The sequence below is a fragment of the Oncorhynchus kisutch genome, linkage group LG19, assembly GCF_002021735.2.
Source record: "Oncorhynchus kisutch isolate 150728-3 linkage group LG19, Okis_V2, whole genome shotgun sequence".
In the NCBI taxonomy this organism is placed as follows: Eukaryota; Metazoa; Chordata; class Actinopteri; order Salmoniformes; family Salmonidae; genus Oncorhynchus; species Oncorhynchus kisutch.
Genome location: NC_034192.2, coordinates 37361200 through 37381861, shown reverse-complemented (window position 1 = coordinate 37381861; position 20662 = coordinate 37361200). Strand labels below are relative to the sequence as shown.

The 20662-nt window shown below is 44.8% G+C and overlaps 1 protein-coding gene across 1 annotated transcript; it reads right to left on the bottom strand.

The window, feature by feature from the left end:
* Window positions 1-6516: 6516 nt before the first annotated feature.
* Window positions 6517-17227, bottom strand: clcf1 (cardiotrophin-like cytokine factor 1). Its single transcript, XM_031797972.1, has 3 exons — window positions 16811-17227; window positions 8287-8447; window positions 6517-7969 (listed from the first exon to the last, which is right to left on the bottom strand). Exons 1-3 carry the CDS (start codon window positions 16821-16823, stop codon window positions 6617-6619), a joined length of 1527 nt encoding a protein of 508 aa, XP_031653832.1. The 5' UTR covers window positions 16824-17227; the 3' UTR covers window positions 6517-6616.
* Between the last annotated feature and the right edge of the window lie 3435 nt (window positions 17228-20662).

Below are 20662 nucleotides of genomic sequence, written 5' to 3'. Positions count from 1 at the left end.
TGTGACGCTCCAACATGCTAAATGCCCCATTGACTACCCCCACAACCAGAACTCCTTTTAAGGCCACAGAATGAACTCTCTGACAGAACATGAATCACAAAATGTCATGAGAGCATTGTTAAAAATAATTATTCGTAAATAAGTCTGGAGTCAAAGTCAGATTCCGCCATGTTGGATTTACCTGACCATAGGTTTGACGCTAAAAAAAAAAGCTCTTCAAATAGGTCCTATATCTTTCTGTCTCCAGCTGGGTTTTGTATTCATCTGACTGGCGGCCAACATGCATGTCAGACTTATTAGATGATCATCAAACAGCCCTCTGTCATCTGGTTCTGTTCTTGCATGCGCACACAAACCATTCAAACGTCCTATGAATTGAATCCAAAACCACCCTTCTAATCTCTTTCGAAAACATGTTGAAAAAGTCTAACACGTAGGGCAACAGCAGGCTGTGTTTTCCTAGGTAGCCGAGTCAACAGACTCAAACAGCCAGATGAAAGAACGCACACCTCAGTGGTTACACGCTCACAGAGGATGAATTGATTAACTCATAAATCAAGCTCATCCCAAGCCCTCGGGCAACCCCTGCCTAGCGGTTAAGAGGTTCAGCCCAACCCTGCACCCTCCAGCTAAGTTAGTGGAGGCAGAACGTTCCATTGCATGGCAATGGCCCAGAGCGGGGGGTGGGGCATGAGGTAAAAGGAAGGGATGGGCCAGGGAGAAGTGGGGTGGAGGAGAGAGACGAGGGGAGGTAGATTCAAGAGTATGAGAATAAATGCATGTGAAAACAAAGGATGGAGAGAGAGAGAAAGGGGAAATAAAATTGTTAAAAAGAGAAAACAAGTCAATGCTATGTAGCTGTGCAGAGAGAAGAGGAATGCAGTAAATCCCTGGGCGACACAACAGTTCTGTGGAGAAATAAAATGGGATTTTTTATGTGCTGCAGGTGAGCAGAACAGAGGGAAGGAAAGAAAGAGAGCTGAAGATAGACATGAAAAGGGCTCCCGAGTTGCACAGCGGTCTAAGGCACTGCGTCTCGTCATTACAGACACCCTGGTTTGAATCCAGGCTGTATCATAACCGCCTGTGATTGGGAGTCCCATAGGGGCGACACTCAATTGGCCCAGCGTCGTCCGGGTTTGGCCGGTGTGTGCCGTCATTGTAAATAAGAATTTGTTCTTAACTGACTTGCCTATTTAATAAAGGTTAAATAAATACAAATATATAATAATAAAAGGAGGAAGAGAATAAGGGGTATTAGAGTTAAGAAGTGATGGTAATGAAATGTTTGTGGTGAAATGGAGTCAGACGGATAAAATGACTGACAGGCTGGTTAACATTCAGATAGATGGACTGAAAAAGAAAGGGATTCAAGGGGACATATGGGGAAGAGATTGAAAGAGTGACAGAGAGGGAGAGAGACCGAGAGGGGGGGGGGGTCAGATTTGAACTTAGGAACGAGCATCTGTGTGTAAGGAGAGAGAAGGACAGAGAGACAGCGTTGCCTCTCAGTGCAAATAAAAATTCTTAACAAGATGACTTATATGTCAACACCTCTGTAGGCCATAACTCTTCCATTAGGTCACAGACTGCCACTCATCTGGACAGGGCTTTCCCAGACTGCTACAGGGAGCCTTAGGGAATGGAACTTAATACAGACTACTACAGGGAGCCTCAGGGAATGGAACTTAATACAGACTACTACAGGGAGCCTCAGGGAATGGAACTTAATACAGACTACTACAGGGAGCCTCAGGGAATGGAACTTAATACAGACTACTACAGGGAGCCTCAGGGAATGGAACTTAATACAGACTGCTACAGGGAGCCTTAGGGAATGGAACTTAATACAGACTGCTACAGGGAGCCTTAGGGAATGGAACTTAATACAGACTGCCACAGGGAGCCTTAGGGAATGGAACTTAATACAGACTGCTACAGGGAGCCTTAGGGAATGGAACTTAATTCAGACTGCCACAGGGGGCCTTAGGGAATGGAACTTAATACAGACTGCCACAATGAGCCTTAGGGAATGGAGCTTAATACAGACTGCTACAGGGAGCCTTAGGGAATGGAACTTAATACAGACTGCCACAGGGAGCCTTAGGGAATGGAACTTAATACAGACTGCCACAGGGAGCCTTAGGGAATGGAACTTAATACAGACTGCCACAGGGAGCCTTAGGGAATGGAACTTAATACAGACTGCCACAGGGGGCCTTAGGGAATGGAACTTAATACAGACTGCCACAGGGAGCCTTAGGGAATGGAACTTAATACAGACTGCCACAGGGAGCCTTAGGGAATGGAGCTTAATACAGACTGCCACAGGGAGCCTTAGGGAATGGAACTTAATACAGACTGCCACAGGGAGCCTTAGGGAATGGAACTTAATACATAAATAACAAAAAAAATGCCACTGGTCAGACGAACCATTGGGTAACACTCACCAGTTACATCATCCATCTACTCCATACAGAGGAAATACAGAGAGAAATATTGAGGCTGTGTGAGTGTGTGTTGCAGGAGAGAGAGTGTAGAAATGGCATAGTTGTGAAGGGGGAGCCTCGTTCATACCCACTTATGACACATGCGCCTAGGATGATTCACACGAGTGTGGCGTATACAAGCCACACAGGGTCAAACACATGCACGCGCGCACGCACACATGCACAAACACACACGCTGGCACAAAGCGGTCTTTGTTGACCACTGGTGGCGGCCCCTTTGATGTCCTTTACCAAATGTAAAAAACACACTGCGCTGTGTGTGTGTGCTGTCTCAGAGTTAACCCTTTCACTCATAGTTACTGAGTCAGAGCGTGTATGACCATGTGTCAGCATTGACAACCAACCAAGGATAAGTCACTTCCTACTGAACCATTACAGCTCCCTTTCCCTCTCTCTCTCTGGTTGGGTTGGGAGTTTGAACGTCAGTGTGTGTGTATATATGTGTGTGTCAAATACAATTTTATTTGTCACATGCTTCGTAAACAACAATTGTAGACTAAAAAGGGAAATGTTTACTTACGGGCCCTTCCCAACAATGCAGAGAGAAAGAAAACTGAGAAATAGTAGAAAAGTAACAGGTAATCATAATAAAAGTAATAATAGATCATAATTAGGTAATAAGTAATAATAGATACACAATAACTAACGTTAACATGGCTATATACACCGGTACCAGTCCATGTGCAGGTGTACGAGGTAATTGAGGTAGATACATATAACTAGGAATATAGATACAGATAGTAAACACTAGCAGCAGTGTATGTGATAAGTCAAAAAAGTTGGTGCAAAAACGGTCAATGCAGATAATTAAATAAACTCTTCACTTCACAGATCTTCATTGTAAAGGGTTTAAACTGTTTCCCATGCTTGTTCAATGAACCATAAACTATTCATGAACATGCACCTGTGGAACGGTTGTTAAGACACTATCGTAGGGTGAGGGCTAGGGCCATTCCCCCTAGAAATGTCCGGGAACTTGCAGGTGCCTTGGTGGAAGAGTGGGGTAACATCTCAAAGCAAGAACGGGCAAATCTGGTGCAGTCCACGAAGAGGAGATGCACTGTAGTACTTAATGCAGCTGGTGGCCACACCAGTTACTTTTGATTTTGACCCCCCCCCCTTTGTTTTGGGACACATTATTCCATTTCTGTTTGTCACATGTCTGTGGAACTTGTTCAGTGAGAGAGTAGCAGAGAGTAGCAGAGATAACAGTATGACTTGGGTGGCTGGAGTCTTTGACAATTTTTAGGATCTTCCTCTGACACTGCTTGGTATAGAGGTCCTGAATGGCAGGGAGTTTGGCCCCAGTGATGTACTGGGCAGTACCCACTACTCTTGCAGTCAGATGCCAAGCAGCTGTACAAAGTGGTGATGCAGCCAGTCAAGATGCTCTCAATGGTGCAGCTGTATATCTTTTTGAGGATCTGAGGGCCCATGACAAATGTTTTCAGCCTCCTGAGGGGGAAGAGGCGTTGTAGTGTCCTCTTCATGACACTGTGTTGGCGTGTGTGGAACATGATAATTCCTTAGTGATGTGGACACAGAGGAACTTGAAGCTCTCGACCTGCTCCACTATGGCCCTGTTGATATGAATGGGGGCATGCTTGGCCCTCCGTTTTCCGTAGTTCACGATCAGCTCCTTTGTCTTGCTGACGTTGAGGGAGAGGTTGTTGTCCTGGCACTACACTGCCAGGTCTCTGACCTCCTCCCTATAGGCTGTCTCATCGTCGTCAGTGATCAGGCCTACCCCCATCATGTCATCGGAAAACTTAATAATGGTGTTGGAGTCGTGCGCGGCCATGCATTCGTGGATGAACAGGGAGTACAGGAGGTGACTAAGCACGCACCCCTGAGGGGCCCCCGTGTTGAGGGTCAGTGTGGTGGATGTGTTGTTGCCTACCCTCACCACCTGGGGGCTTCGCGTCAGTCCAGGATCCAGTTACAGAGGGAGGCATTCAGTCCCAGTGTCCTTAGCTTACTGATTTAGCTTGGAGGGCACCATGGTGTTGAACGCTGAGCTGTAGTCAATGAACAGCATTCTCACATAGGTGTTCTTCTTGTCCAGGTGGGAGTGGAATAGAGAGAGCAATATGAAGTGCAAATGAGTCATCAGTAGATCTGTTCCCGGCGGAACGCCGGATTTGAGTGTGTCCAGGGTGTCTGGGATGATGGTGTGGCTGTGACCTCCAGGTTTGTTAGTAACTCTCACTCAGATGTCAAGAACATGGCATAAGCCATGGCAAAATAGGTAGAATTGCAGGACATTTTTTTATCAAATATAAAAAGTTTATTTCCGCCCATGGAGAAATATTGTAGGAAATTAACCTGAAAATGTACATTTCTCTGTCAAGAGGGGGGGACACTAAAAGGGCCCCCAAAAGGCTAGAGCCGGCCCTGTGTATCTGTGTGTGTAGTGGGTAGGGAAATGGTTGTGCACAGTGTAGGTGTGTAGCTGAGGTGAAGAGTGGGACCTTCATTGATCCCTTAATTTCCAGCCTGAGGAAAAACGAGAGGGCGGGGGGGGGGGGGGGGGGGGGGGGGGAGAAAGAGAGTGAGAAACTGTGTGAGGGAAATGGAAGAGAGCGTTAAAGAGAGAGAGCAACGGAAAGAAACAGAGGGGGTGAAGGTGGACGTGTTTAAGGGTTGTGTTTGTACCTGTGTGTTTATGTTCCAAAGCTCTGTCTGTTACGAGCCAGGTTCCAGGGATATTTTTGGGAAGGCGAGATGCGTGAGATAATAGGATGGAGAACAGAAAGGGAGTAGTGAGGGATGGGGGAAGGGGAGAGATGAAAGAAAAAGAGATCGTAAATTTTGTCAAGACAGACAAATAAAACTTTCATTCCCCTCTTGTTTGTGATGAATGTGAGTCGCTCTTTGTTTTGGGAAATGCCCCCCCTTCCACATCTTTCAGTTGTACCCCTCACCCAAACCAACACAGTCAAAACCATAATGTTCAAAAACAACCTCAATCCCCAAACACCCCTCCCTAAATGACCAATAGCATTCATCTCAGTACAACAACTCATATTTGATTCTCTCCCATCTCCAACATGACGTAGGACAGTATTCACACAAGAAGATAAATACAACATCTTGTTCAATAAATATCACAGCTATAATCTAATCTTAAACTCTATACATACACACTGTTGGACATTACTGTACAGGTCCTTGTGTAAAGACACACGGCAGTTGATAGAAAACCCCACTATGCCAAGCTTAGGGGCTTTTGTGTTGCATTTGGCTGAAACAAGCGGAGGGAAAAGCTGAGATGCCCATTCCAAAGCTAAAAGTGTCAACAACTCACTGTAAAAACAGTTGGCCAATTCACAAATTACTGTTACGCCTGGAAATGGGTCTGTACTGTGTGTGTCCGGTGGGTGTCTATGCAGTGTTTACTGTAAGTGTCTGCAGATTTCTGATTACTCAGCAACCCCCACCGCCCAGACTCCAACTGTCAGCCCCTGACTCAGACACCCCCTTTCTCCCACTCACTCTCTTTCTACCCTCTCTCTCTCCATCCTGCCATTTCTCCTTCCTCTTCTTCCCTCTGTCTCTCTCCATTCATAACTCTCTCTTCCTCCCGTGGCGAAGATGAATGTCTAGTGATTCACTGCTGTTCTGAATCAGCTCTCAGTCAATGACATGACTGTCTATCTGCTTGATCACCACCTTTATGTCCAGTATGTGAGGCGTTACATCCAGTAAATAAGTTCCAACGGCAGATCAATGACCTGCTATGTCATGATGTCATGTCATTGGTGACAGTGCTGATATTGTCCACAGACTGAGAGACAGACAATTGATTATCTCCCATCCCCGGATGTGCCAATGTGTGCTCAGGCTGATGGCAGGCCAGAAAGCCACTTTTCTGTGGTTCAGCGCTAGGTAGGTATTCCAACACTGTCTGTGTGAAAATGTGTGTGTGTTTGTGCCCACTCTCAGGTTCTATGTGTGAGTATGTCTCTGTGTGTGTTCTCTCAGTTTCTCAGACTGTGTGTGTGTGAGTGAGAGAGACAGAGAGAGAGAGAGAGAGAGAGAGAGAGAGAGAGAGAGAGAGAGAGAGAGAGAGAGACAGTGTGTGTCCTCCCTCCTCTATCAGTCTGTCAGACTCGGAGTCTCTTCTTGAGGCGGTTGAAGTCCTTGGCGGAGCGCCACAGCCAGCTCTGCAGTTCCCTCAGTACCCAGAAGCCCTCAACCTTTCTGGAGAAGTCATTCAGTGCCGGCTGCACCGCCAGCAGAGGGGAGGAGGACAGAAGAGGTGGCAGGGGAGGGGGCGGCAGCAAGGGGGGACCCCTCCTCAATGACAGGGGAACTGGTTCTGACAACAGGGTGTGTCCCTCCCCTGGCCCTGTGCCAAACGGGTAGAAGAGGGAGAGGGGTGAGAGGGGGGTGTGGAGAGAGGGGGAGAATAAGGAGCGAGGGGAACGGCGCTGGGGATGGAAGGATGAAGAGGAGGAGAGGAGGGATGCAGACTCTCGGATGATGTATTGTTCCTCCTCTGTCGCCCTGTTTTCTGAATCCCCCCCGGCTCTGTCCTTATTTTGGGGGTGATAGTTGAAGTTGTAGCTGTAGAAGTTGTTGTTGTTGTTGTTGTTGTTGTTTAGGAGTTGTTGTTGGGGGAAGTTTTGTCTATCTGAAAAGGACAGAGTGACTCTGGCATCAGAGTCCAGTGGACCCTGCTTAACTGTTCTCTCTCCTTCCTCTGAAACACTCAGCAGCCTCCTCCCCCTTCTGTCCTTCCCTCCCTTTCTCTCCAACTCTTCCTCCTCTTCCCTGTCTTCAGTGGCCCCCTCCCAATCTTCTGCCTCTCTCTTCCTCCCTTTCCTCCCGTGCTCCCCTCTCTCCTCCTGCCTCGACCCCACGCTCCTAACCACAGCCCTAGTTACCTCCGCTCTCCTACCCTCCCTCCCCCTCCCTCTATCTTTCTCTCTCTCCCTCTTTCTCCCTGTCATTTCTCTCCTGGTGCTCTCCTCCCTTTCTCCTCTCACTGCCCCTCTGATGGTCCCAGCACCCCTCTGATCACCAAGAGGATGCATCATTAGCCCCACCCCTGCCTTATAGAGACCCTGACTCATCAGTGGAGATGGTCTGCGTCCCATTGCCTCTCTGTCGCCCCCTGTGTCTCTCTGCAGGTACTGCGCCTCGATCCCAGCAGGAGGCAGAGCATACCCCTGAGTGTTCATGAGGCTTGATATAGACCCCAACAGACTGTCCAGGCCTGTAGAGAAGTGCAGCAGGGAGCTCTGGAGGTAGGGACAGAGGGTGGAGCGGGCCAGCTCCTTCACAGCTCCCAGCAGGACAGAGTAAGCCCTATGGTTCTGGGTCAGCCTGGCACGGTTCTCCAATCCCCGCCACAGCTCCAGACGGGTGGCGGCGCTGGGCAGGGACAGGGTCGTGCTGTTGGGCCGTGGAGGGGAGAAGTCTGGATCACTGAACGGAGGGCCCAGGTAGGATAGCTAAGGGAGGGAAGAGGGGAGGAGATGGAGGAAGAGCAGAGTATGGAAAGAGGGAGTGGGAGGGAGAGAAGGAATATTTAATCCAACATGTGCAATCAGACATGGATTAACTATGTTCAGACACAAGCCTGGGTGCCAGTCTGTTTCTGTGTTAGCAAACTCCCCATAGCAAAGACCAACGGGTTGGCTGGAGCAGAAACAGAATGGAACCAGGCTTCTCAAATATGTGGTGAATTCAAACACTTGTGGAAAGAAACATTGACATGCTCCAACATAAGTGCTTCAACACAGCATCTATATAACAGTACAGTACTCACATAGGTGTCCTTTATCTCTCTCAGCTGATGCTCCAGGTACTTGGTCAGTTCATACGTCCTCTCAATCGAAGTTCTCTCATTAGACAGGCTGAGGTAGGGCTCTGGGACCTGGACCGATGCTACGGCTGCAGACAATAGCAGTGTGAGCTGGATGTGATGGACTTGGGGAGAAAGCAATCAAAGGAAAGATCAGTATTTGTTGAAGATTAAAACTACACAAGGCTGTTTATTTCTTTGTCTCTATGGTGATGGTTTTGTTTGAATATATTGGCAAATCTAAGTAATCTAACTGGCAATAAAACCTTTCGGTTTCAATCCAATTCTAGAGGTTCTGGCTGTCAAATGTTTCCTTTGGTCTCAAATAAAACGTCACTCAAAGCTTCAAAGAGTCAGACGAATGGTCTCACTGTTCAATCCACTCCTCACACTCACATGCACGCACACACACACATACAAGCATACATGGTACGCAGGCAGGCCTTCACACACACACACACACACACACACACAACACACACACACACACACACACACACACACACACACACACACACACACACACACACACACACACACACACACACACACACACACACACACACACACACACACACACACACACACACACACACACACACACACACACACACACACACACACAGCAGAGGTATATATCTGGCTTACTTTATTGTCATCAACATGTTTATTTGTGTGCGTTTGTTTTGAATGCATAACTTTGTCTCTTATTTGCCTTAATTTGCTTGTGTTTATGTTGGTGTTGTATAAGTGTTTATGTTGGTATGTGAGTGCTTGTAAATTTGCATCCATATACGTGCATGATTTTGTTGTTTGTATTTGAAATGCTGTACATCGGTGTGGATACATTGGTGTGCATGTGTGTGTTTAAGGTTAAGCGTGTGTGCCTGTTTACATGAGTACATACATACGTTGTGTGTGTGTGTGTGTGTTAAATTGGAGGTGACCCTTTTAAGGCCAAATGATCTATGTCAATGGTAGAGATCTCAGTGCCTATCCACTTCCCTGTCCCATAAGGACAACAAGAGACACAGAACACACAGAAAATCCTTTCCCCCTGTCTGTCTGTCCCCCAGGACTCAGCTGTCATAACTTCCCAAATGCTCTCCTTTTATGCATCCTTTAATCTCTCTCTCCCCCCTTTCTCCATCTTGTTGCCACACACACACACATCTGTTATCTCTCTCCTATTCTCCTTTGCCCTTTGCTTTCCAAGAACCGTTTCATACTCACTATACTCTCTCTCTTTTCCATTCCTCAACCACGCTTGTATTCATGGTCCCGGTCTCTCTCGGTCTTCCAGGCTGACAGGCAGACAGGGCAAGGGTCTGTGTAATTATGAGTTTTAAACATGTTGCTGTTCACCAGGTGTGAAATATGTTCTGTACAGGATGTGACCATCTCTCTGTTCCCCCATCCATCCATCCCCTTCTTTCTCTCTCTATCCAATCCATCTCTCTCCTTTCTCTCTTTCAACTCCTCTTCCACTTATTCTCTCCTGTCTTTCTTACTCCTGCAATATCCCTCTGTTTCTCATTTCCTCTCTTCCTTTCAGTCCTTCCATCTATTTGTAGAAAGTTTTCAGGTTGTTGATTGTTTTCCCCATTTCCTCTCCTTCTCCTCCTTTACCCCCCCTCTCTCCTTCTCCTCCTTTACCCCCCCCCTCTCTCCTTCTCCTCCTTTACCCCCCTCTCTCCTTCTCCTCCTTTACCCTCTCTCCTTCTCCTCCTTTACCCCCCTCTCCTTCTCCTCCTTTACCCCCCTCTCTCCTTCTCCTCCTTTACCCCCCCTCTCCTTCTCCTCCTTTACCCCCCCTCTCCTTCTCCTCCTTTACCCCCCCTCTCTCCTTCTCCTCCTTTACCCCCCCTCTCTCCTTCTCCTCCTTTACCCCCCCTCTCTCCTTCTCCTCCTTTACCTCCCCTCTCTCCTTCTCCTCCTTTACCCCCCCTCTCTCCTTCTCCTCCTTTACCCCCCCTCTCTCCTTCTCCTCCTTTACCCCCCCTCTCTCCTTCTCCTCCTTTACCCCCCCCTCTCTTTCTTCTCGTCTTTAGAAGTCTTCTGTTTTTCGCCCCAGGCCAAAATAACAGCAGCTTATTAACCCTGATTAGTGCTCTCTCTCTCTCTCTATCACTCCCTCATTCTTCCCTCCATCAGTTTGCCCCCAGGGAGTGAAAGACTTAAGTGGAGCTCTTGAACAACTCACAAACATTTATGCAGACACCTTGTTCTGCTCAGGACTAACCAAACATGTCAAGACTTTGTCCACTATAGAACCCATTTCTCAACGTCATCACTTTCAACATATTACTCCTTAACACACCTCAACACCTTTCATCTGAATCAGTTTAACACTTACAGCAAAAACATGTCAACTCCTTTCAATCACAAAAGCTCAATGCCCGACACACCTTAATATTTAGAACGAATGGCAACAGCTCAACAACTCTCCCTTGGAACATCGAAGAATCCTGCAGAGAACCATAACTAATCTAGGTAACCTCCTAACACACACCTGGGACACTTCACATTGCATGTGTTTTAATGCAAAACACAACGCAGTCTGGCAGAATGCCGTTTTGATGCACAAGCGTCTTCTGTAGAATGAGACAGTTTTACTGTGGACGGTAAATGTTACGATAACGTAAAGCCCAAACCTTTGGTCTTCTGAGCAGGGAGCAGGGAGCAGTACCTGGCACTAAGAACAAACTCCACAGGCCAGGTTGAAGCCAGAACATTCTCACAGGCATGATCACATTACAACAGAGGTTCCCCGTGACCTGTGTGTGTGTGTGCCTGCATATGTGTGTGTGTGTGTGCCTGCATATGTGTGTGTGTGCCTATACACACAGTTCTCCATTCTCTAAACCATGTTTGAATATCTATGTTAATCTATGGTTTGATTGCAGATGTAAATGTCAAACTTTGCACAATATTATGGCTGCCAGCTGTAGGACAATGTTCATGGTGCTTGATTTGAGGTTAAGAGACTGTGGTCAGTCAAGGTTGAACATTGGGGTTAGGGTTCAAAGTTTAATGTCAGGGCACAGGCTGGTCTCGGGACTGGGGTACAGATCCTACAGACTACAGAAGACTTGCTATCAGCTACCGTCATGTCCAAAATGATTGGCACCCTTGATAAAGATGAGCAAAAATAGACTGTAAAATAAATAATATAAACACAGAGCTATATTGTATGCTAAGTGGGTTTTTTCTTTTATACTAATAGAGTTGCTCAGATACTATTTTATTTAACGAATAAAACAAATCTAAGGTTGTAAGTGAATGGCAGCCTGCTTTCAGTACTCCAGCAGCCTCACCTTGCGAGGATATTGACAATGAGCCTTTTCTAAAAGGATTTTTGAGTTGGAGAACACATTGGGAGGGGTCTTAGACAATTTCTCCACACAGAATTTTTACAGATCCTTGATATCCTTCATCTCTGCTTATGGACTGCCGTCTTCAATTCAAACCACAAGTTTTCAATGGGTTCAAGTCTGGAGACTGTTGATTTTGTGGTCAATTAACCATTTATTTGTGTATTTTGTGTTTGGGGTTGTTGTCTTGATGGAAGATCCCCTTGCGTCCAAGTTTCCGCCTCCTTGCTGAGGGAGCCAGGTTTTGGGCTAAAATATATTTCTTAAAGTTGATGATGCAGTTGACCTTAACAAGGGCCCCAGGACCAGTGGAAGCAAAATAGCCACATAACCTCAACAATCCACCACCATATTTTACAGTGGGTATGAGCTACTATTCTGTATATGCTTCTGTTTTTCAATGACAAACCCACCACTCGTGTGCGTGGCCAAAGAACTCTATTTTCATGTCATCTGACCATTACCCTGCTCGGAGTTTGCTAAACGGCATTGGCACTTGGATTGGAAGCGGTGCTACATTCTACATTATAAACTGGGTGATTCGAGCCCAGAATGCTGATTGGCTGAAAGCCGTGGTATATGAGACCGTACACCATGGGTATGACAAAACATTTATTTTTACTGTTCTAATTACATTAGTAACCAGTTTATAATAGCAATGGGGCACCTCAGGGATTTGGCCAATATACCACAGCTAAGGGCACTCCACATTATAAACTGTCCAGGCACTCCACGTTGCACATAATTGTATTTATTTTTTACCTTTATTTAACTAGGCAAGTCAGTTAAGAACAAATTCTTATTTTCAATGACGGCCTAGGAACAGTGGGTTAACTACCTGTTCAGGAGCAGAACGACAGAATTTTTTTTTGGGGGGGGGGGGGTCAGGGTCGATGTTGTGTGCCTGTGTACAGTTAGAGCACAGATTTATGTACTCAATCAAATGTGCACTCCTTCACTAACTCAACACACACACACGCGCATACATGCACACACACACACACACACACACACATATGCACACACACACACAAGGACCAATGTGCCAATATTTTGAAACACACTTACATGTGCTTGAGCATATGCACACACACACACACACACACACTCACACTCTCTCCATCTCTTATCCCTAGAGATATCTTCTTGGAGTTCATATTGAAATTCAAATGGATCTACTTGGCATGGAACGGACCCTGGATTGCCAAAGAACATCAATGACAGAAAACCAAAGGGGAGATAGAGAGGCATAAAACATACAATACAATTGAATGATTACAACAAAACCCTCTCTGTGCTACTTCCAACAAACTCAACGTTCACTCTTTTTATTTTTGTGTTTCTCTCTCTGATTTAATTCCCTTCCTCTCCCCATGTGTTTATTCCCTCTCCTTCCCAGAGAAATCTGTCTTTAATTCTTTCTTACTTTCTGTTGATTTTATTACACACTTCATCCTCTCTGCTTTCCATCCACCGTTAATGATCAATATTAGCTCTCTCCATATCCCTTTCTTTCTCTCCTTCGATGTTCACTTTTTGGTCTCTCTCTTTCTTCCCCTCTCTAATTAGCACACCTCATCCCCTTCATCTACTATACCTCTTTCCATTCTTCCTTCCTTTTTTCAGACATTCAGACTTAGGTTTCTCATTTACCTTCCCCTGCTCTGCCTAACTCCCTATCCAAACCCCCAGGTTACGCTTAAAAAAGAAATCTGCAACAACAAAAATACAAGAGCCTTTCATTCAATGTATCCGGTATGGCTGCTTTAGAAAAACATTGAGAAGGAGAGAGGGAGAGAAAGGGGGGATGGGGGAGAAAGTGAGAGACAGACAGACATAAAGAGAGGGATGTAGAGAGAAACACAAAGAGGAGGAGAAGGAGTAAAGGACTTGGATGAGAGAGAATAAGGGAAAGGCAGAGAGAGAGATGAAGTGAGGGGCCATGTTCATTTGGGAAAAATGTAAGCAGCATGTGTAACTGTTCAAAGCATCCCTCTCTCGCTAACTCCTGTCAATAGGGAATCTGTACTGTATTAATCCTGCACCACCACTTTCTCCTTCTCTTACTCAATCCCCCTTTCTCTCACTCTTTCTACCTCAATGTCTCTCTCCCACTCTCTCACACACAAAGAGTCAAGGATGGGGCTGAGCAAAGGATGTGAATGGTCCATCGCTTTTTCTTTCATCCCCTTCTCTTTACTTTCTCCTGTATTCTTCTGTCTCTCTGCTCTAGATCCAAGGGTGGGTTTGAACCCTTCAACAGAGTGGATGTGCTCTGCTTTCCACACGGACACAAACACTGTTATCTAAAACACACCGACACTAATTCAGCCTCACAGCCATAACATGCCGGTGTGTATGTGTCAGAGAGAAAAACACACACAGCCAGACAGAAAGAAAGAAGTCAAAGGCAATATGGTCAGTCTGTTTGAACTTGGTTTATATTCTTTATATGCTCAAATCTGGGAAACTTGGTCATATTAAGTGGTTTAGTTATATAACTAATATTGGATCATTTGTATGGGGGGGTTGTTGTTTTAACCTTATTGCTTTATTGAAGACCACCTGAAAGCGTGGCAGAGAGGAGGGGAAAAAGACAGTGGGAGAGAGAGAGGCACGGAGAGAGAGAGAGAGAGAGAGAGAGAGGCAGGGAGAGAGAGAGAGAGGGGGGGGGGGGGCAGGGAGAGAGAGAGAGAGGCAGGGAGAGAGAGAGAGAGAGAGAGAGAGAGAGAGAGAGAGAGAGAGAGAGAGAGAGAGAGAGAGAGAGGCAGGGAGAGAGAGGAAATCTTCAGCCTATTATTCTTTTGTTTTAGAGCTTATAAACTCAGATCTTCATTGTAAAGGGTTTAAACATCGTTTCCCATGCTTGTTCAGTGAACCATAAACAATTCATGAACATGCACCTGTGGAACAGTCGTTAAGACACTAACAGCTTACAGACGGTAGGCAATTAAGGTCACAGTTATGAAAACGTAGGACACTAAAGAGGCCTTTCTACTGACTCTGAAAAACACCAAAAGAAGATGCCCAGGGTCCCTGCTCATCTGCGTGAATGTGCCTTAGGCATGCTGCAAGGAGGCATGAGGACTGCAGATGTGGCCAGGGCAATAAATTGCAATGTCCGTACTGTGAGACGTCTAAGACAGCACTACAGGGAGACAGGACGGACAACTGATTGGCCTCGCAGTGTAAGACCACGTGTAACAACACCTGCACAGGATCGGTACATCCGAACATCACACCTGTGGGACAGGTACAGGATGGCAACAACAACTGCCCGAGTTACACCAGGAATGCAGAATCCCTCCATCAGTGCTCAGACTGTCCACAATAGGCTAAGACAGGCTGGACTGAGGGCTTGTAGGCCTGTTGTAAGGCAACAACGTCGCCTATGGGCACAAACCCACCGTCGCTGGACCAGACAGGACTGACAAAAAGTGCTCTTCACTGACGAGTCGCGGTTTTGTCTCACCAGGGGTGATGGTCGGATTCGTGTTTATCGTCGAAAGAATAGGCATTACACCGAGGCCTGTACTCTGGAACAGGATCGATTTAGAGGTGGAGGGTCCGTCATTGTCTGGGGCGGTGTGTCACAGCATCATCGGACTGAGCTTGTTGTCATTGCTGGCAATCTCAACACTGTGCATTACAGGGAAGACATCCTCCTCCCTCATGTGTTATCCTTCCTGCAGGCTCATCCTGACATGACCCTCCAGCATGACAATGCCACCAGCCATACTGCTCGTTCTGTGCGTGATTTCGTGCAAGACTGGAATATCAGTGTTCTGCCATGGCCAGCGAATAGCCCGGATCTCAATCCCATTGAGCACGTAGGGTGGGGACTAGAGCCATTCCACCCAGAAATGTCCGGGAACTTGCAGGTGCCTTGGTGGAAGAGTGGGGTAACATCTCACAGCAAGATCGGGCAAATCTGGTGCAGTCCATGCGGAGGAGATGCACTGCAGTACTTAATGCAGCTGGTGGCCACACGAGATACTGACTGTTACTTTTGATTTTGAACCCCCCTTTGTTCAGGGACACATTATTCCATTTCTGTTAGTCACATGTCTGTGGAACTCGTTCAGTTTATGTCTCAGTTGTTGAATCTTGTTATGTTCATAGAAATATTTACACATGTTAAGTTTGCTGAAAATTAACGCAGTTGACAGTGAGAAGACGTTTAGCATAATTTTGTCACACAATGTTTAACCTCCCTCTCTTTTACCCCCCATTCACAGACATGGAACAGCAGCCGCATAGGCTGTCCCAAGGGGCAGGTGTATGTGTGTTCTCACACCCTGACTAACGTGAACAATGTATTTTCTCATATCAGTGCCAGCTAACTAGACAAGGGCTTTATCTCCATCTTGCACCTCTCAACCGAAGCCATTTTTTACAATGAAGGAAACTTCCCATTCACACACACACACACACACACACACACACACACACACACACACACACACACACACTAGCACTAATTTAAAAAACATTTGTCATTTCCAAGCTTGTGAAAACTTACATTCAGATCAAATTGCCTCCTCAATGTCCTACACTGAAAAATCCCTTTTTTAATAGAACAGGGAAATTCTCAAAGGGATTTTGGTTATGTTATAACATTTGATCTCAGTATTTGTGTATATTTTGAGTATCAATATATATGATATCTGCAGACAAAAGTTCAACTACTCTGTTTCTTCTGTATTCTCAGATAAATGTGCTTTACATATTTGTTATCTTTTAATATGTTATTACAATTGTCAATTGATGAGGGATTTCTGCTATTATCTGAAAATATTCAGGATTCATATATTCATTGAAATTTACTTAGAAATTTGAGTTAGGTAGTAGAGAAAATTAAGTGCAAATTCACCTTAGTCATATTATTATCCAAAATATACAACATACTGGGAACTCCTACTGTGGAAATTTCAAAATGATCAAATAACAGAAATACCACTAGTGTGGTTTGTAAAATATTAATTTGTAAAAGCCATCGGTAAATCATTATTATCCTAATCACATGATTCATCATTATAATAAATAAATACATATTTTTACAAGACTGTTAATGTGGAAGATATTAAGCTTTGATCATTTTTACTGGGACTTACCTCCAAAATGCATTTTTATTTTTGGCAAATTACTTTATTTCCTTTCAGTTCACACTGATTAAATCAGCAAGGCTTTATCCAAAGACAACTTGCCAAATTGCGTAATGATGAATTCGTATCCTCTTTTGTTAGTTTAACCTATTCAACTTCCATTTCTCCTTGATTAATCCAATTTTAAATATATTCTCTTGAAGAAAATACATTTCTGAATCCTAGGTACGTGGAATTCACACCTTCTCTAATGAAAAATGTGTGAGTTGATAAAAAAATATATCGATAACACCGAATTCCATCGGTGGGTCCCTGTATATCCAAGCCGAGGTGTGCGCACCAAATCCGCCTGGCTGACGTTGACGGTCCGTAGACTTGACGGGCGTATGTTCTGTGTGACAGACTGACAGCGGAAGGTTTTTGTAAGGAGGGAGAAAGTTTCTGTCCCCCTCCTATCCCTCTCTTCCTTTATTTCTTTATCCTCCTGGTGATTCACCAAGTTGACGCATAGGCTAAACTTGAAGGAGCCACCCCAGCTAGCACATAACGTTCTGAGAACAATGTTTCTTAGAGCTTGGTGAGAGTGTAGTGCTATGGTTATTTTGCATACAACCTCCCCACCATGTTCTGGGAATTCCGCAGGATACCCAGCTAGCACATAACGTTCTGAGAACCATATTTTTCTTTTGTGGGAATTTCAGTACTTCAGCATAACGTTTCCTACAGGTTTCCTCATGGTTCAATTGAGCAACTCAAAGAAATATGTGCTGCCTCCCGGGTGGCGCAGTGGTCTGTGCCACCAGAGACTCTGGGTTCACGCCCAGGCTCTGTCACAGCCGGCCGTGACCGGGTGGTCCGTGGGGCGATGCGCAATTGGCCTAGCATCGTCCGGGTTAGGGAGGGTTTGGCCGGTAGGAATATCCTTGTCTCATCGCGCACTAGCGACTCCTGTGGTGGGCCGGGCGCAGTGCATGGTGTTTCCTCCGACACATTGGTGCGGCTGGCTTCCTGGTGTTAAGAAGCAGTGCAGCTTGGTTGGGTGTGTTTCGGAGGACGCATGGCTTTCGACCTTTGTCTCTCCCGAGCCCGTACGGGAGTTGTAGCGATGAGACAAGACAGTAACTACTAACAATTGGATACCACGAAAAGGGGGTAAAACAAAAAATTATACTGAATGTAATTCAAATTGCATTATGTTCCTGTTATATTAGCTCCAAAGTATCGTGGAGCTCCTGCACCTAAATATAAACACATATTTCTGAGTGCTAACGTTACTAGCAGCAGTAACAGTAAATCCAGGTATAATGGACACAGACATTGGCTATCACGATATCCTTCAAGTTATATTGGCCAATAAAGATTAGGCAAGTTAACAAAAATAAAGACATACTTTGAAAGAAACAATGACATTAATCCAATAAGTATTTCTGCTAAATATGCAGTTGATGGAGTTGTTGTAGATTGCTTGCTCATTCCATCCCCAAACACCATGCTAGATAGATCTAAGTGGGCCAGTTCATTTTGCATTGCCCGGTGCACTTAGATGGGAAAGGGAGATACCTAGTCAGTTGTACAACTGAATGCATTTAACCCAACCCCTCTGAATCTGAGAGGTGCGGGGGGCTGCCATAATCGACATCCACGTCTGTGGCTCCCAGGGAACAGTGGGTTAACTGCCTTGCTCAGGGACAAAACCACAGATTTTTACCTTGTCAGCTTGGGGATTCAATCCAGCAACCTTTTGGTTACTGGCCCAACGCTCTAACCACTAGGTTACCTTAGTTTTTTATAATCTACTAGCAACATAACATGACAAAACTCTTTCGGCACTTTAGTACCTACTTGCCCGATTGGCCTACATCGCCGAAGCCAAGAGCAGGCTGTTCCTTTCTTGACATCAAAGCCGCAGTGTATAGTTGGTATAGGAGTTTTTATAAATGTAATTCAAATTGCAAAAATAGAAGTGTATAATTTTTAAATATATATAAACTTTTGCATTAAGACCATTTAGATGGAATATAATCAATCTATGTTATCAGATTTGTGGACTATATATCGTGCAACCTTTCCTTTAAGTGTATTCAGGTGTGTTGGCCTCACCCATTAATTGCCCACACCTGATCTTAATGAGTGCTTGTTTCCTTTGAAATTGGGTCTGTTTGAATAGACTAAAATGAACAGATTTCTATGAGTAAAAAAAAACATGACATGCTAGCTCCATCCTGGTGGCGAAGTGGACTAATTCCATGAAAAGAAATCAGAAGTTCATAAATTCAAATCTCATTAATGCAGAGCTACAATAAAAAGAAATGTGTTTGCCCAAGCAAATGATGTTCCATGTGTCCTGTCTGTTTGGTGTTCAAATCAGTGAACCTAAGCTAGGAGTGTTATTAAAAGTCTTACTGAAACGTGTTCTCTTCAAATAACCTATACATTTCATTCTCAGAAAGTTAATAAAATCTCCCAGGAAAACTTTAAGGGAACCATAGTAAAACGTTCTCAAAACCTCCCTGAAACCAGAACAGGTGACATTTTCACTTTTGTTGTCAGAACGTTTAAAAAACATTCTGTTTTACCGGTTAGAAAACTTATGGCTTCGTTCCCAGAACCAATGTGAAACCAGAAATGTACGTTCCCACAACTTCCAATGAACCAAATGTGCTATCTGGGATGACTGGAACTTGTCACAACCAATTTCTATCTCTCAGTGATTCTTCCTTTTCATCAAACATATACTTATTTCATTCCCATGATGTTTCATCGGGAGATTTGTAGGCCTACATGTTATGTCAATGCAATATACCTCAGCAAATTAAATCAGTCCACTTGAATTAAAGTTAAGTGAATAGGGTTTAGGAATAGAGTGTGATGTCTGTGTGTAGTCACTGTGTATTTAGGTGTGTGTGTGTGTATGTGTATGTATATGCCTATTTGAATGTTTGCCTGCTTCACTCCTACTTTTCTCTTTTGTGTTATAGTCATTCCTTTGGCATTAGCATTATTGACAGTTAGACTAGTCTGATCTCCTGCTCTCACTTCCACCTGTCAGTTAACGTGTGGCATTGTGTACCCAGAGTGTGAGCTGCGATTGATGTATGTGTATGTGTATGTGTGTGGGTGTGAGAGAGAGAGAGAGACCAATGTTAAATCTAACAATTTAAAAACTAATATTGAATTATTATCAAAACATTGATATGTGTCTGCTCATAGGATTCATATAACGTAGTATGTTGATATTGGATCAAGGCAAGTCAGTGGAACAAGTGTAATTAGTGTAATTCCTTTGCCAAAGTAGTACAGTAGGCTATATGGAATGGGTCCAATGATTTATATATATACTCTAGATGACATTTAGGGGACGCTGCCCCCGTGCCTCCACGGTCAAGATGCCCCTACCCATACACTAACCCTTACCATTTTACATGTCATCTTCAATGGGGTAGGGATGTCTCAAAGATCCCGGATAGCAGAGACCATCTTGGCACTCCCCACCATTGTAAAAAATATTTTGGAAGCTTTAGAAATGCATTTGTTAATGTCTACATTCGTTTTTTCCACATTTATTCAATTAAAACACCTTAATGCATACCAATTAATTATATTATGTGAGCTAAGTATACTTTTTGAGATTACTAATGATACTGCCCCCACTACAACAAAACAATACTTAAATACATGTAATTTTGTCCTTTAAACATTTAATTGAAATACAGTACAATTCCATTCATTCCTACTGAGGACTGCTCCTACTGGGGAGTGCCAATATGGCCGACCGGTGGCTTTATCATCATCCATCCATCATCACAGTGAACCATTATTTTAACAGGTTGCTGCGTGCACCCCTTAGTGGTGGTGAGCAGT